General features: G+C 40.3%; 1 protein-coding gene across 1 annotated transcript in view; it reads left to right on the top strand.

Moving 5' to 3' along the window:
- FC2 (ferrochelatase 2) overlaps nt 1–15,872 on the top strand; it is a 102,290-nt gene that overhangs the window by 4,260 nt on the left and 82,158 nt on the right. Inside the window, exon 2 of the mRNA XM_010262285.3 lies at nt 1,782–2,109. Coding sequence (XP_010260587.1) covers nt 1,782–2,109 — 328 coding nt within the window. The remainder of the gene's footprint in view (nt 1–1,781; nt 2,110–15,872) is intronic.

Genomic DNA, 15,872 nt, shown 5'->3' with positions numbered 1-15,872 from the left:
TAATGTCAGTGGGCTGTTCATCAACTCTAGGAGCTTGTCTTCTTCTTCCTAGCCCCAAATCACTTGTTATGTCACCATCCCTAACAGCATTTTGACCTAGAAACTCTGCGGGTTCCAATTCACCATCAAACTCGTTAGTATGAAGTTGAGCACCATGACCACCTTGATTGGATTGTAAAGCTTGTATTATTCAGTCTTCCCACCGCTGGTTGTTATTCCTTTCATGCTGATCACCTTCAGGTTGCTCAATGTCTTCACTTGATTCTTCACTAATAATGTCAGTGGGCTGTTCATCAACTCTAGGAGCTTGTCTTCTTCTTCCTAGCCCCAAATCACTTGTTATGTCACCATCCCTAACAGCATTTTGACCTACAAGTTGAGCAAGATGTTCAATCTGTTCTTGCAGCCCTTTTATAGCCTCCTGGAAAATCTCTACAGTGACATGTTGTGGTCTTCTACCACCTCTACCACGTCCACCCCTTACAACCATGATAATATAGCAACAAGGAGATGAATTTTGAAGCAAACCCAAGGAAAGAACTTGCTTTGATACCACTTGATGTGGATAGAAAAACAAATTACATGCAACACTTAAAGTATACAGCAATAAGCACAAGAAATACCAAGCTGAAAACACAAAACGAGTTGGATTTTTAGGGATTTCAGACCTGAACCTGAAGTAAAACTCCTCTTGGAACAGTTCCGCTACAGTAACAATGGCAGCAAGCTGGCCTCCCGTGCGGACGTGCAACGTTAGAGGGATTGGAAGGTGCCAAAATGGGTTGACTCCTCAAAACCCAAGCTCCCAATACTTGAAAACCCTAGTTGGGGCTGAGCTACAACTCAAACAAGAGAGAAAGAACAAAACAAAGCCCTTATAGAAACAACCCCCTTCTCTTTTAAAATATTTAGACATAAGCCCCTACAATGTTTCCCTCTCACAAGCAACTCCTTAAGAACAAAACTAACATCAAATGAACCCCAAAAGATAACTTTTGTTACAGAAAGACCCAAGAGACCAAAACCCAACAGATAAGCACTCAAAAACAACGATTTGGAATCCTACTACAAAAAACATGCAAAACAGAATACATTCATATTTTTTTCCATTTTTTTCTTCTTTTATTTTTTGCCTCATCAAGAGTTCAGGTTCTTGAAGAATGACTTTACTGAAAATTTCTGCAAGCTTTCCCATTTCTATATCCTTTCATCTTCCTGCTCTAACTGAGGGAGTGAGGTTTTAAGCAAGCTGATCAAGGAAACTGGGTCCTGAATTTCCCAGTCGTTTAAGTTCCTTCTAAATGTTGGACACCATGTAATGAAACATAGCATTAGTTGGTTTGATTGAGGTAGAGAAAAAAAAGGGAAGATGGGTTTGGATTTAGGAAGTAATTAAGAAGCTGGATATAGTTATATCATAACTGGTGACATGGATATAAAATTAAATATGTATGTTATGTACAAGCATACATGTATGCCAGTGTATGGGGTTTTGTCCACTCTAGAAAATGCTAAGTTCAGTTTCTATTCTTTTTATTGCTAGGTATGCACTAAAATATTTCCTATACGTCCTAATAATATTGAGACACAAAAAAATTAAACCTTTTTATGCATCAATAAAAAAGGAGACAAGAAGAGAAATCAGTAATCTGGTTTTGCTTTGAGTGCAATGATGGGGATTTAGCTACAGTTATATTGCATTTTATATGCTATTTGAAATAATGTAGAGTTACGAATACATTTGGTGTAATTCTATAATTTGGCATTCTGTTTTTCTCCAGACTATTACCACGGCCAACATGTCTGACTCAGAGGTTTCGTCATTATTCTGGGGTTCAAATGGAGGCTTGTGTTAGATCATGTTACCAAAAGAGTCGTGTGGTTTCCAGATATTCCTCAAGATGGATTGAGCTTCCATCTTCAGTTTCAAAGCAATCAGCTGAAAAGAATTCTTTGTCATTGAAGGCATTAATGACTTCTAAAACTCAAGATTTATCTAATACATTTGTTATTGGTGAAGAAAAGGTTGGAGTTCTGTTGTTGAACCTTGGAGGTCCAGAGACTCTTGAAGATGTGCAACCTTTCTTATTCAACCTTTTTGCTGACCCGGTACATAGAATCTTTTCCTTTTCTATTTCTATTTGAATTTCTTTACAAGTCACACACACTATATGGCCCAGTATTTGAACTCCTCCTCTTCCCTTCCTTTTTTTTTCCTATTTTTATATAGTAAATAAAATAAAAATTGAAAATTAAAAGGTACAGAAATAGTGAAACAATTGATAATTAACTCAACAATCAAACAATTCATAATTCAGAAAACAAGACACTCAAAACTACTTCATCCTAAATAAGATCTAACATAGTCCATAGTGAGTGATCCAACAAGAAAAGTCTTCAAATTCTAGGTGAGCTAACAACCACTCCATAATGAGTGACCAAATGTCAGAAAAACAAGGAACTGAAGGCATGCCCATAGAAAAGTATAAACTATTAAAATAATTCATCTTTTTTTTTGAATTTTAAATTTATCAACCTATAAACAAGGTCTAAAACTTCTCTTTGTTACTTAATAATTGTTTCCATTAAAAAATGGCATTCATTGTATATATTAGCTGCTCATTTATGTCAAATAAGCAGATAAAGGAAAATGTTATGTTGAGGTGTCCATTTTGGAAATCAACAAGAAGTTGATTTCTAAAAATTTTTCAAAGTTATTGATAAAAAAAGAGGTGTCCATTTTGGAAATCAACATGTGTTAAACATGGACACTTCATCCACTTAGGGGAGTCCATGCAACACTGGCTTGGTAAAATTGAACTCTTCTCTCCTTTCTTCAAAATATCTTGCCCCCTTTTCTTCTCTTCTCTCTTATATTCTCACTAACTGTATGACAAAATACAGAACCATTTTTTTTGGGCCAGTATTTACTAAGTTTTATTTCTTGAAAACTAAAGAAATATGTGCATGCTGATATGTGTGTATTTTATTCTAATAAAAGTGATGGGGAATTGGGGAGAACATGTCACCACTTGCAAATGAAAATCCAAGGTATGTCTTATCTTAAAAAAAAAATCTAAGTTATGGATTTCTCCCTCACCCTTCTAAGGCAACAAGTAAACCAGTCTCAGGGTTCCTTATTCTCTGTTTGCCTTTTAGTATTTTATCTGTATCCTTTGTCTTTGATGAGCAATAGTAAAATTTTATTAATTAATAACTTGATTTAGAAGTGTAATTTCGTACAACAACCCATGGAGAGGCGTGAGCTGCAGCCCCTCCTAAAAGCTTACAAGTTCACTAAAATAAATTACAGAAATCACAGTTGAGACCAAAACATTTCTTCCCTATTTACCCTTTGTTTGGCTAACACATCAGCCATAGCATTTTCTGATCTCCCCAACCATTATATAGAAACCAACATATTCCTTGTCAGCCACATGACTTTCTTAATTTTATTCTTGTAGCACCAGATGCTTAGGGTTTTTCAGCCAGCTCATCACCACTTTGGAATCCCCTTCAATTATTAACTGCTCTACCCCCAATTGGTTTGCAAATTGTACCCCTTGTACAGCAGCTAATAGCTCTGCCCTAATAGTCTCTGAATCCTGAAGGACCCGAGTAAAGCAGAACAATCTCTCCACTTTCATTCCTTAGAACACCCCCATTCCAGAGGGCCTTGGGTTACCCAAGCTACTTCCATCAAAGTTCAACTTCAGCAAACCTTGAAACGGAGGAGACCACCTTGTAACTATCTTGTTCTTGAAGGAAGATCACCTTGCTACTGCTAACCAATTTCTCCAAAAATCATTATATGAAAAATGTTGAAAATTTTCCAAGGTCTTCAGCCAATGTATTGCCTTATTCAACACACAGTCTTTCAATTCTTGGCTGCTCCTTTCCTTCTCTTGAAAAGTTATAGCATTCCTTTTTTTTTTTTTTGATAAGTGAGTGATATTTTATTCAAAAAAGAACAATATGATAATACAATACAGACTGCCCAAGGAGAGGCACGAGCTGGTACCTCTCCTAACCAACAACAATGTATTACAACAGACTAGGAAATGAAAGTTTACAAAGCTGCCCAGAATAAATGTTCCCTTGATACCCCTTGCTTAGCTAACCCATCCGCTATGGTATTAGCTGTTCTACCCACCCACTGAGAATTAACAGTCATGTTCCTTGAAAGCCAATTAACTTTCCTCAGAATGTCCCTGTAGCACCAAATAACTGAATCTGGATTTTTTAACCAACCCACAACAACTTTGGAGTCTCCTTCAATAAGTACGTTCTGAACTCTTAACTGGTCTGCAATCTGAATACCTTGTACCGCCGCTAGAAGCTCAGCTCTAATAGAGTCTCCTATACCCACGGAGCCTGAGAATAAAGCTAAGATATTGCTGTCTTTATCTCTCAGCACCCTTCCTATCCCTAAGGGACCTGGATTGCTTGGCTGCTACCATCAAAATTCAGCTTTGTCCAGCCTTCAGAAGGAGGCACCCACACGGCTGGTACCCTGTTCTTTCTGGTACCGCTACTAGCCACAACTATCCAGTTCCTCCAAATGTCATCAAAAGAGAAAATTTTAAAGGAGTCCAATGATCTCAGCCAATGGATTGCCCTGGCCAAAATACAATCCTTTACAGTCTGAATATTTCTTTCCTTCTCTTGGAAAAGCCTCACATTTCTTTCTTCCCAAATTGTCCACAAAGCAGCAACTCTAATGCACCTCCACATTGTTTCTTCCCATAGTGTCCAAATTAGGGCCGCTTGGACACATCTATACATAATTCCCCCTCTTTTTGTAGGCCAAGAGAAAGTAGAATGGTCAAAGATCATGTGAACTTCTACTGGTAAGCTCCAACTACTCCCAAAAAGTGAGAGTAACCAAGCCCATAAGTCTGCAGAAAAAGGACACGCTATTAGTAGATGATAACAATCCTCCCCATGAGCTCTACAGAGGGTACACCAGTTAGGAGAAATACAGAGGAAAGGTCTTCTCTTTTGTAAGTTATCTAGAGTGTTTATTTTTCTGTGGTACACTTCCCAACAAAAAGCCATAATCTATGGGGGAACTGGCCTGCACCAAATTTCCTTTGATGGAAAAAGTTGTTGGACAAAAGACTGAGAGTTGGACTTAAAAGTAAGAGGCACAAGTAAAGGTCCCTTTGGGCCTAGGAGCCCACACCCTTTTGTTTGGCTTAGAGGGGTCCAAGCAAACTTGATTAAGGCAGCCAAGCAAGCCAGAGAGAGATTCAGTTTCATTATCCCTTAAGCCCCTACGAAACTCGAATTCACAATTAGGAGCTATAGCTGTTCCTAAAGATGAGACAAATTTTGAGACCACCTCCTTTTTATACAATAAAATAGAAAATAATAAAGGGAATAGGTCCTTTAGAGGGGTGTTTCCTACCTAGATGTCCTCCCAAAATCGGACAGCATTTCCAGAACAAACTTCATACCTAACAAACCTCAGAAATTGAGGAAGAGTGTTGTGGATGGCCTTCTAAGGTGCTGCCAAGTTAGCCTGCCTTGATGCACCGGCATCCCACCCATTCTCTGGACTCCCATGAATGCTTCCCACCACTTCATGCCAAAGCCTCTCACTTTCCAGTGGCCATCGCCAGAGCCATTTCCCCAACAAAGCTTGATTTTTGACCCTCCCTATTCCCAAACCTCTCTCTTCTTTCTTTCTACAAATAATTTCCCATTTAATCAAATGATCATTTTTTCCTTCTCTCGATTTCCACAGAAAATCTCTCATCAATTTCTCCAACTTCCTTGCTTCCTTAGGTGGTATCCTAAAAATAGATAGGAAATAAGTGGGTAAGTTAGCCAATGTAGCTTTTATTAGAGTGATTCTCCCTCCCAATGAAATGTAATTCTTCTTTCACGAAGCTAATCTCTTCTCAAAATTTTCTAGCACTGAGGTCCAAAATCTGCTCTCCCTAGGATTTGCTCCTAATGGAAGCCCTAAGTAGGACATAGGTCAAGAAGAAATGGAACACTCAAGACACTCCATATGGTCTCAATCTCCCAATCCTCCAGGTTAATACCTACTATGCAACTATTTTCCAGATTTATTTTCAAATTAGATACTCTTTCAAAACCTTTGATTAGCTCCTTTAGGTTTTCTACCTTCTTGCTAAGACCTCCTTCACAAAAATCATTATGTCATCTGCAAACTGAAGGTGGGTGACTGGAATCTGATTTCTCCTGACTCTCCAACCCCTAATGGTATCTTCTCTATCGGCCTTAGTAATGATTCTGCTAATCACATCAGCTACTAAAGTAAATAGGAAAGGAGAGAGTGGGTCCCCTTGCCTAACTCCCCTACAAGTTGGAAAGAAATCCTTCACCACACCATTAACCAATATAGAGTAGTGACAAGTACTGAGACACCCAAATATTTAGCTACACCACTTGTTCCTGAAACCACAGTTCCTAATCACCTTTAACAAAAAACTCCCAATCTACCAAATCATAAACCTTTTCAAGATCCAATTTACACATGAAACCTCTTTTCCTAGATCTTTTCATTTCCTCCACACGTTCATTCGCAATTAGGATCTGATATGTTATTTGTCACCCTTGAATGAAAACCCCTTGAGTTTGGCTAATAATAAATGGGAGAACTTCTTTGATCCTCAAAGAGAGCACTTTAGCCAGAATTTTATACACTTCAGACTAATATGCCTGAAGTCTTTTGGGTGGTTAGCATTTCACCACACCATTGACTCCAGGGCTTATTGTGTGGTTATCTGCAAATTCCTTAAATACTTCAACTAGATCCTTTTTTAGTACCTCCCAACAATCTTGATAAAAAAGCCATTGTAAAGCCATCTGGGCCTGGTGCCTTGGATCTATCTATTAGAATGACAGCCTGCTTTATCTCTTCTTCCTCGAAAGTCCTTTCCAGCCACCTTGCCTTTTCATCAACCAATCTTGCCCATTCCACCCCCTCTACATCTGCTCTCTCACTCAAAAGCCTTCTAAAGGTCGATTTAAAATGGTCCACAAACTTCTTGGCTATATCATCTTGGTTAGCAATCACTTCTTCATCTATCTCCAATTTGGTTACAAAATTTTTTCTTCGTCTCCCATTTGCCAGGTCATGAAAAAATCTAGTATTCCCATTGCCTTCCTTTATCCACTTGTGCCTAGATTTTTGTCTTCAACTGATTTCCTCCCTCAATAATACTTCTTCCAAATGCTTTTTCAATTGTCTCCTTAAACCCCTATCTTCCTCGGTCACAAGATTTTGAAGTTCCTTCATCTCCAAGTCTTCTATCTAAGTGATTAGGCTCAATTTTTGTTCCTCTATTCTCTCGAAATGATCCCTATTCCACTCTCTTATTTTTGCTCTCAACCTCTTTAGCTTCTTATGAAACTTGACCCCCTTCCATCTTACCCCCTCATCTCCTCACCCCACCACTCCTTCACTTTCTTCACAAAATCTGGATGGGTTAGCCACATATTTTCAAATCTTAAAGGTTTAGGTCCAGTGGGGAAGGATTCCGTACCTATCTAATGATTAGAGGTGACCCTGGGTAAAGCTCTAGCAACCAAGTTTTCCAAACTGTTCTCCCAGGCTAAGTTAAATAAAAGACCTGTCCAATTTCGAACACAAAGGGGTTTCTAGAAGGTTGGACCAAGTATAATTGGTTTGCACTTTAACTCATAATATTCAATGAAACCATTAAACTTCCTCATGCTAGTCTGATGGCAATTACTAGTTTCATCAAAGAATCCGATTACGTTAAAATTCCCACCCAAGCACCAGGAGCCATCCCATGATCCATTGATTGCATATAACCCCTCCCACATTTCGTTTCTCTCTCTACAGGAATTGGGGCCATACACATTGGTTAAAACCCATATGCACCCATCCTCTACATTCTTGAAATCGATGGAAATGGAGAATCTACCCATCAATTCTTTCATTGCTTTCACTATATCCTCCTTCCATAGAGTTACAATCCCCCTTGAGTCTCCCCAAGGAGCCGAAGTCCAACCTACACCTCTAGACCTCAAGATAGATCTAACTCATCTTCCATCCAAATCCATCAGTTTGAATTCTTGTAATAGCACAATGTCGGGTTTTTCCCTTCTAAGTAGGTCTTTGATCACCCTTCTCTTTCTTGCACTCCCTAATTCTCTTACATTCCAACTAATAATTTTCATCGGGACAAAGGTGGTAAAAAACCCCATCAAGAAACCTCATTCTCCTTATTTTAGGCCCTTCTCCTATCCCCCCTACCGCTGAATTCTAAGTACCCCTCAATGTCTGAAATCAGCCTTTCTACTTCAGATCTTTTTTTCTTCTTTTTTCCTTTTTTTTCCTCCCCTACCTAAAACAACTGTCATCCACTTCCTTCTTTGCATCATTTTCAGCCATTGTAATCCCCCCTTTTTTTTATGAATGATAATAAGTTTATTAATTCAGAAGCATATTTAGAGTGAGTTCATACAACATCCCAGGGAGAGGCGCGAGCTGCAGCCCCTCCTTGAATCTTACAAGTAAACTAGGAAAGAAAAGCAAGAATCACAATTGAGCCCAAAACAATTCTTCCCTATTTACCCCTTGCTTAGCTAACACATCTGACAAAGTATTTGCTGATCTCCCCACCCACTGTACATTGACCAACATATTCCTTGTCAACCAACTAAATTTCTTCATTTCATTCTTGTAATGCCACATAGCCTCTTCAGGATTTTTCAACCAACCTACCACCACTTTGGAATCCTCCTCGATTGTTAGGTGTTGTACCCCCAACTGGTTTGCAAATTGCACCCCTTGTACAACAGCTAAAAGTTCTGCCCTGATGGAGTCCCCAATTCCCAAGGGACCTGAGTAGAGCAACAAAATCTCTCCCTTCTCATTTCTCAAAGCACCCCCCATTCCAGATAATCCTGGATTGCCCATGCTACTTCTATCAAAGTTCAACTTCAGTGAGCCTTCGGATGGAGGAGACTAGTTTGTAATTGATTTGTCCTTTAGAGATGAACACCTCGCTACTGATGACTAATTTCTCCAAAGGTCATTAAAGGAGAATTGATGAAAGATTTCCAAGGTCTTCAGCCAAGGTATTGCCTTATTTAACACACAGTCTTTCAATTCCTGACTGCTCCTTTCATTTTCTTGAAAAATTCTAATATTTCTTTCTTCCCAAAGAGTCCAAATCAAAGCAGCACGAGCACATCTCCACATAATTCTCCCTATTGTTGTAGGCCAATAAAAGGTAGAATGATTGAAGAGCATGTGAAGTTCTGTTGTTAGACTCCAACTACTCCCAAACAACGAAAGTAGCCAAGCCCAAAGGTCTGCAGAAAAGGGACAAGATATTAATAGGTGGTAACAATCCTCATTGTGAGCTCTACAAAGGATACACCAATTAGAAGAAATACAGAGGAAAGGTCTTATCTTTTGTAGGTTATCTAGAGTGTTTACTTTCCCATGGAATACTTCCCAACAAAACGCCATGATGTTTTGGGGAACTGGCCTGCACCAAATTTCTTTTGACGGAAAGGGTCGGTGAGTAGAAAGTTGAGAGATGGACTTGAAGAAAGAAGCACAAGTGAAGGTTCCATTGGGTCTAGGAGTCCATACCCTCTTATCTGGCTTGGAGGGATCCAAACAAACCTGATTAAGACAACCAAGCAAAACAGAAAGAGATTCAATTTCATCATCCTTAAGTCCTCTATGAAACCCAAAATCCCAAGTAGGATCTAAGGGTGTTCCCAAAGGTGAGACAATTTTTGAGACCACCTCTTTTTTGTACAAAGAAACAAAAAATAGCAAAGGAAACAAATCCTTTAAAGGTGTCTCCTACCCAAATATTCTCCCAAAAATGAACAGTGTTGCCAGAACAAACTTCATACCTGATAAAATTGAGGAATTGAGGAAGGGTGTTGTGAATGGCCTTCCAAGGTGCTGCTAGGTTAGCTTGCCTTGATACACCAACATCCCATCCATTCTCTGACCTCCCATGAATGCTTCCCACCACCTCATGCCACAATCTCTCTGTTTCCAATGGCCATTGCCACAACCATTTCCCTAACAGAGCTTGATTTTTTCTAGTTACCCTCCCAAGTCCCAAACCCCCTCTTCTTTACTTCTGCACACAATTTCCCAATTAACCAAGTGATCATTTTTTTCTTGTCCCGGCTCCCATAAGAAATCTCTCATCAACTTCTCCAGTTTCCTAGCTTCCCTAGCTGGTATCCTAAAAACAGACAAAAAATAGGTAGGTAAGTTAGCCAAGGTAGCTCTTATTAGGGTAATTCTCCCTTCTAAAGAGACATAATTCCTCTTCCATGAAGCTAATATCTTCTCAAACTTTTCTAACACTGGGGTCCAAAATCTACTCTCCCTAGGACTTGCCCCTAAAGGAAGCCCTAAATATGACATAGGCCAAGCAAAGGTGGAACACTCAAGACACTCTGCAATAGCCTCGACCTCCCCTACCTCCAAATTTATACCCGCTATGCAGCTCTTTTCCAAATTTATTCTCAAATTAGAAATACTTTCAAATCCTTTGGTTAGCTCTTTTAGGTTTGCTACCTTTTCACTAACACCTCCTTCACAAAAGATCATTAGGTCATCTACAAACTGAAGGTGGGTGACGGGGACTTGGTGTCTCCCTATTCTCCAACCCCTAATGGCATCTTCACTGTCAGCCTTAGTAATGATCCTACTAATCACATCAGCTACTAAGGTAAAAAGGAAGGGTGAGAGTGGATCCCCTTGCCTGACACCCCTGCAAGCTGGAAAAAAGTCCCTCACCATACCATTTACCAGAATAGAGTAGTGACAAGTATTGATACACCCAAAAATCCAACTACACCACTTGTCCCCAAATCCACAGTTTCGCATAACCTCTAATAGAAACTTCCATTCCACCAAATCATAGGCCTTTTCAAGATCCAATTTACAAATGAAACCTCTCTTACTAGACCTTTTTATTTCCTCCACACATTCATTCGCAATTAAGATCTGATATGTTATTTGTCGCCCTTGAATGAAAGCCCCCTGGGTTTCACTAATGATAGAAGGGAGGACTGTTTTGATCCTCAACGAGAGCGCTTTAGCCAGAATTTTATAGATGCTTGTCACCAGACTAATAGGCCTATAATATTTTGGGTGGTTGGCATCATTCTTCTTAGGTATTAAGGCCAAAAAGGTGGCATTAATTCCAGGGTTTATAATGTGATTGTCTGCAAATTCCTTAAAGACTTCAACTAAATCCTCTTTCAACACCTCCCAACAGTCTTGATAAAAACCCATTGTAAAGCCATCTGGACCTGGAGCCTTGGATCTATCCATTAGAAAGACAACTTTCTTAATCTCTTCTTCCTCAAAATCCCTTTCCAGCCACCTTGCCACTCCGTCATCAATTCTTGGCCATTCCACCCTTTCCACGACTGCTCTCTCACTCAAAGGTCTTCTATAAATCGATTTGAAGTGGTCCACAAATTTTCTGGCTATGTCATCCTGGTTGGTAATCACCTCCTCTCCTATCTCTAGCTTGGTCACAAGATTCTTTCTTCGTCTCCCATTTGCCAAATCATGGAAAAATCTCCACTTGTGTCTAGATTTTTGTCTCCAACTGATTTCTTCCCTCAATAACACCTCTTCCAAATCCTTTTTCAATTGTCTCCTTAACACTCAGTCCTCCTCGGTCAACCCATTTTGAGATTCCTTTACATCCAAGTTTTCTATTCGAGAGATTAGGCACAATTTTTGCTCCTCAATTCTACCAAAATGATCTCTATTCCACTCTTTTATTTTGGCTATCAACCTTTCTAATTTCTTATGAAACTTGATCCCCTTCCATCTTACCCCCCTCTCCTCCTCACCCCACCATTCCTTCACTTTTTTTCACAAAATCTAGATGGGTAAGCCACATATTTTTGAATCTAAAAGGTTTGGGTCCTATAGGAAAAAACTCAGTACCTATCTGGATAGAACAGTGATCGGAGGTGACCTTGGGTAATGCTCTAGCAACCAAGTTTTCCAAACTATTCTCCCAGGCAAGGTTAAATAAGAACCTGTCCAACTTCGAACACAAAGGGGTTTCTTGAAGGTTGGACCAAGTGTAACTGGCTTGCACCAGAGGTATTTCCTTCAGTTCACATTCTTCAATAAAACCATTAAATTTCCTCATGCTTGTTGTAATTACCTGTTGGGGATTACTGGTTTCATCAGAGAATCTAATGACATTAAAATCCCCGCCTAGGCACCAAGGGCCATCCCATAGCCCCTTGATTGCATATAGTTCCTCCCACATCTCATTACTTTCTCTATAGGAATTAGGGCCATAAACATTGGTTAAGACCCATACAAACCCATTCTCTACATTCTTACACTTAATGGAAACTGAGAATCTGCCTATCAATTTTTCCACTACTTCCACCACATCCTCCCTCCACAGTGTTACGATCCCCCCCGAGGCTCCCCAAGAAGGAGACGAGCTCCAATCTAAACCTCTAATTCCATCATTTTGGATTCTTGTAACAACACAATATTGGGTTTTTCCCTTCGGAGTAGGTCTTTGATCACCCTTCTCTTTCTTGCACTCCCTAACCCTCTTACATTCCAGCTAATAATTTTCATCGAGACAAAATAGCAAAAAAAAAACCCATGAAAAGGCCATAATCTCCTCATTTTAGGCCCTTCCTCCTATCACCTCTACCACTGAATTCTAAATCCCCCTCAATGTCTGAGATTAGCCTTTCCACTTCAGATCTTTTTTTCTTCTTTGTTCCTCCCCCCCCCCCCCCCCACCCTTCCTAATACAACAATCATCCTTTTTCTTTTCTCCATCCTTTCCAATCAATGTCTGAGGAAGAATTTTACCCTGGTCACACTTATTTTGGCTACAACATCTCTCTAAGAATCCTTCCTTTTTTTTAGTTCCTCCATCATTGTACAGATCAACTCCCAAATTCTGTCTGCCTCCCCCTTACTACTTCCTTCCATCACCCTCTCTCCTCCTTCCACTATCACCCTCTCTCTTGCATCAGAACCTCCTGGATGGGAAGCTGGAATATCTGTTACAGGCATAGCAGACAAGTCAGTACCTAAAAAAGAATTGACACCCATACCTAGTAGGACAGGGGTATGACTAGAATCATTGGAATTGAGTTGCTGACAGGCGACAAATGGTTTTAAGGCCCATCCGCTTTTTGGACAAAGTTGTGAAGTAGACATAGTGAAAGAATCACTTCCTGACAACCTACCCACTTGGAAAACCTTTCTCTATGTTTCCGACACTGGAATACCCACATCCATCCTCACGGCCGATTCTTGTCCCTCTCCACCAACATCCTGTAATTCATTAGACTCAGGGTCAACTCCCTCGACGAAGGGAAGAAGAGTTTTCACAGCTTTAGGACCATTTTCTTCACCATTTCTAGTCTTCCCGCCACTTGCCTCTTCAATCTCTTCCTCTAAAAACAACAACTCTGTATGCAAACTTTCTATTTCAAGTAAATCATTGTTGCTTTTCGGAGACAGACTTCCCAAACTTAAAGTTTTGTCTCTATCAGAATTGTCACTGCTGTTTTGTTCACTCAACCAATCTTAAAACCCTGTTCTGTTCAAATCACTAGGCTTCAGGTATCTCGGGTTGCGCCTATCTGGTGAGAGACGGTTCACCAGGTTGGATGGGACCCACTGTAGAGAGCCTTGAGACTGAGAGTCTTGAGGTTTTGCGCCTGAACTGTTCGATCGAAAGGAGGGATTCGGGGTAGAAGAAGATAGACGCTTAATCTCGTCTATCAGCTCATCCCTCCTCCCAGTCACGTGCTTACTTAAAGGGTCCCTTGGCCCATCTGTCTTGTAATGGGCCTTGGCCTCAATACTTGTAATATAAGAACCCAACTTTAAAGCCTTTACTTGAGTTGCCTTCTCCGGCCCACCAGAAAAGGGATCCACTTGACTGGGCCCATTTTCTAAGTCTTTTCCTCCCACGTGACCTCTTAACAAATCACACTCCCCTGTTTTAATGGTCGAACCAGCAACCCTCCCTGTCTGAGGTTGCTGGTTCAGCCCTCTCCCTTTAGACACTGGTAAATTTTTGTCTATTTCCCCTGACACCACCTGCGCAAAAGATCTGCCATTTGTCATAGCCTTTTCTTGCTTTCTACAGGTTTGACCTTCCATCTGCCCCAAAGCTTTTTGGCTTCCCAAAATTTGTTGGTCCTTTTTAGTGAAACATTCCTTCCCATTTGAATTAACCAATCTCACAAGTCCACGTAATGCTTCTTCTTCCCCCTTCTCCCCTCCTACCATACGAGCCTCCTTCCACAGCCCTGCTTCAATGGAGGATGCTAGCCACACAGAGACAAAACTCCCCTCTGTTTGTACCTCTACCTTTCGTGGAATGTCTTCTGGCTTCACACCACTTAGCAGGATTGCTACTGAATAAAAATCACCCTAGAAAGCTCATTTCAAGATTCCTCCACACAATACTGCTATAGACTCTGCTACTTCTTGTTTCCATAGATGAAATGGCAAGCCTATTACACACACCACCACACCATCTTCGACAAATAAATCCTTGGAGTTGGATGTTGGATTCCATTTAAAGACTGTGAATGATCCGAAATCAGCCTGAACATTGATAGCTGATATTTCCAAGTCATTCTCTATTGGATCTAGGAGGGCTTTACAGTTATCGAAGGGGGTTACTATGAAGATACTATTCAGCTTCAACCTGGTTGCCAGTAAGTCAGCTACCCTCCTCCAATCATTAACCTTTTCCTTGGCTTGTAGCACAAACTTACTATCCCACTCTTCTCTCTCTAGACCTCGCACCATTCTGCATTGGCCTTTTGTTTTTGCCATGACCACTGGCCCTTGTTCTACCCTGCTGTTGCTGAGATATGCCTTCTCCTCCCTTATGGAGGCTTTTTTATCATTTGCTACTCTTTGAGCTAAAAACTCCTTGAACAACCAGTCAACTTCCCCCCATCCTTGGTTCTGTTTTCCTGCTGGTAGACACACCAGTTGCCTTCGTCCCTTACCAAAAAATTCAGCCAAAGCTATGAAGAAGCCTTTTCTATTCCTCTACATTCAACAACATATCTTCTCCCTTCTAATGTACTAAAATCCTGCCAGTTTATCTGCTTACCTTTTGAACAGGCTCCAGCTATGAACTCTCTTAGCCACTCAGATCACTTCTAATCCTTCCAGCAATATTGTACCCTTTTTCGCTTCCCTTACCTTCAGGCTTACCTTCCCCTTGATTCTCATCTCTTCGAACAGGAAATTTTTTGCTTCTATCTTCAAGGATCTCCTCCACTGACCTGCCTGCACGAACTCCATTTCTCTTTTGTGTATCAAAGATATAGTTATGTTTCTGTTCTAGGAATGTTCCGTTGGAACATTACAAAATGTCACCTACTAGGAACGGCCTGCCACCAAGAGCAAATGAGTCAAAGTTCTCTACCCATCCAACTGTCTTTTTTCACATTTGGACGCTACCACATGGACAAATGATCTGAGCTTGGCCATTGAGGTTTGAAATCTGAGCTTGGCCATTGTAATCCCCCTTTCAACCTTTTGGCACTAGTTCTACCAATTTATTTCCTTCCCTACTCGTAGGAGAACCAACTTATTTTATCTGTATCCTTCTTTCAATCTCTTTGGATCCTTTGAAAAAATAGGTAGGCCAATTCACTCTTATCTTCCATTCTCTTCTTCATCCCCTTGGTACTGGTACTGTTCTTGGGCATAAAAAATGTCCTAAAGTTGAGTCTAGGAATTTTCAATTTATTTATTTTTTATAAATTTTGTCATGGGGGTGCAGTTTAAGTGGGCAAGAAGATCAGCAAATGGAATGATGATGCTTTAGCTTAGCAAGGAGTAA

The sequence above is a fragment of the Nelumbo nucifera genome, chromosome 7, assembly GCF_055504915.1.
Source record: "Nelumbo nucifera cultivar China Antique chromosome 7, China Antique-T2T, whole genome shotgun sequence".
Taxonomy (NCBI): Eukaryota; Viridiplantae; Streptophyta; class Magnoliopsida; order Proteales; family Nelumbonaceae; genus Nelumbo; species Nelumbo nucifera.
This window is presented reverse-complemented; position numbering and strand designations above follow the sequence as displayed.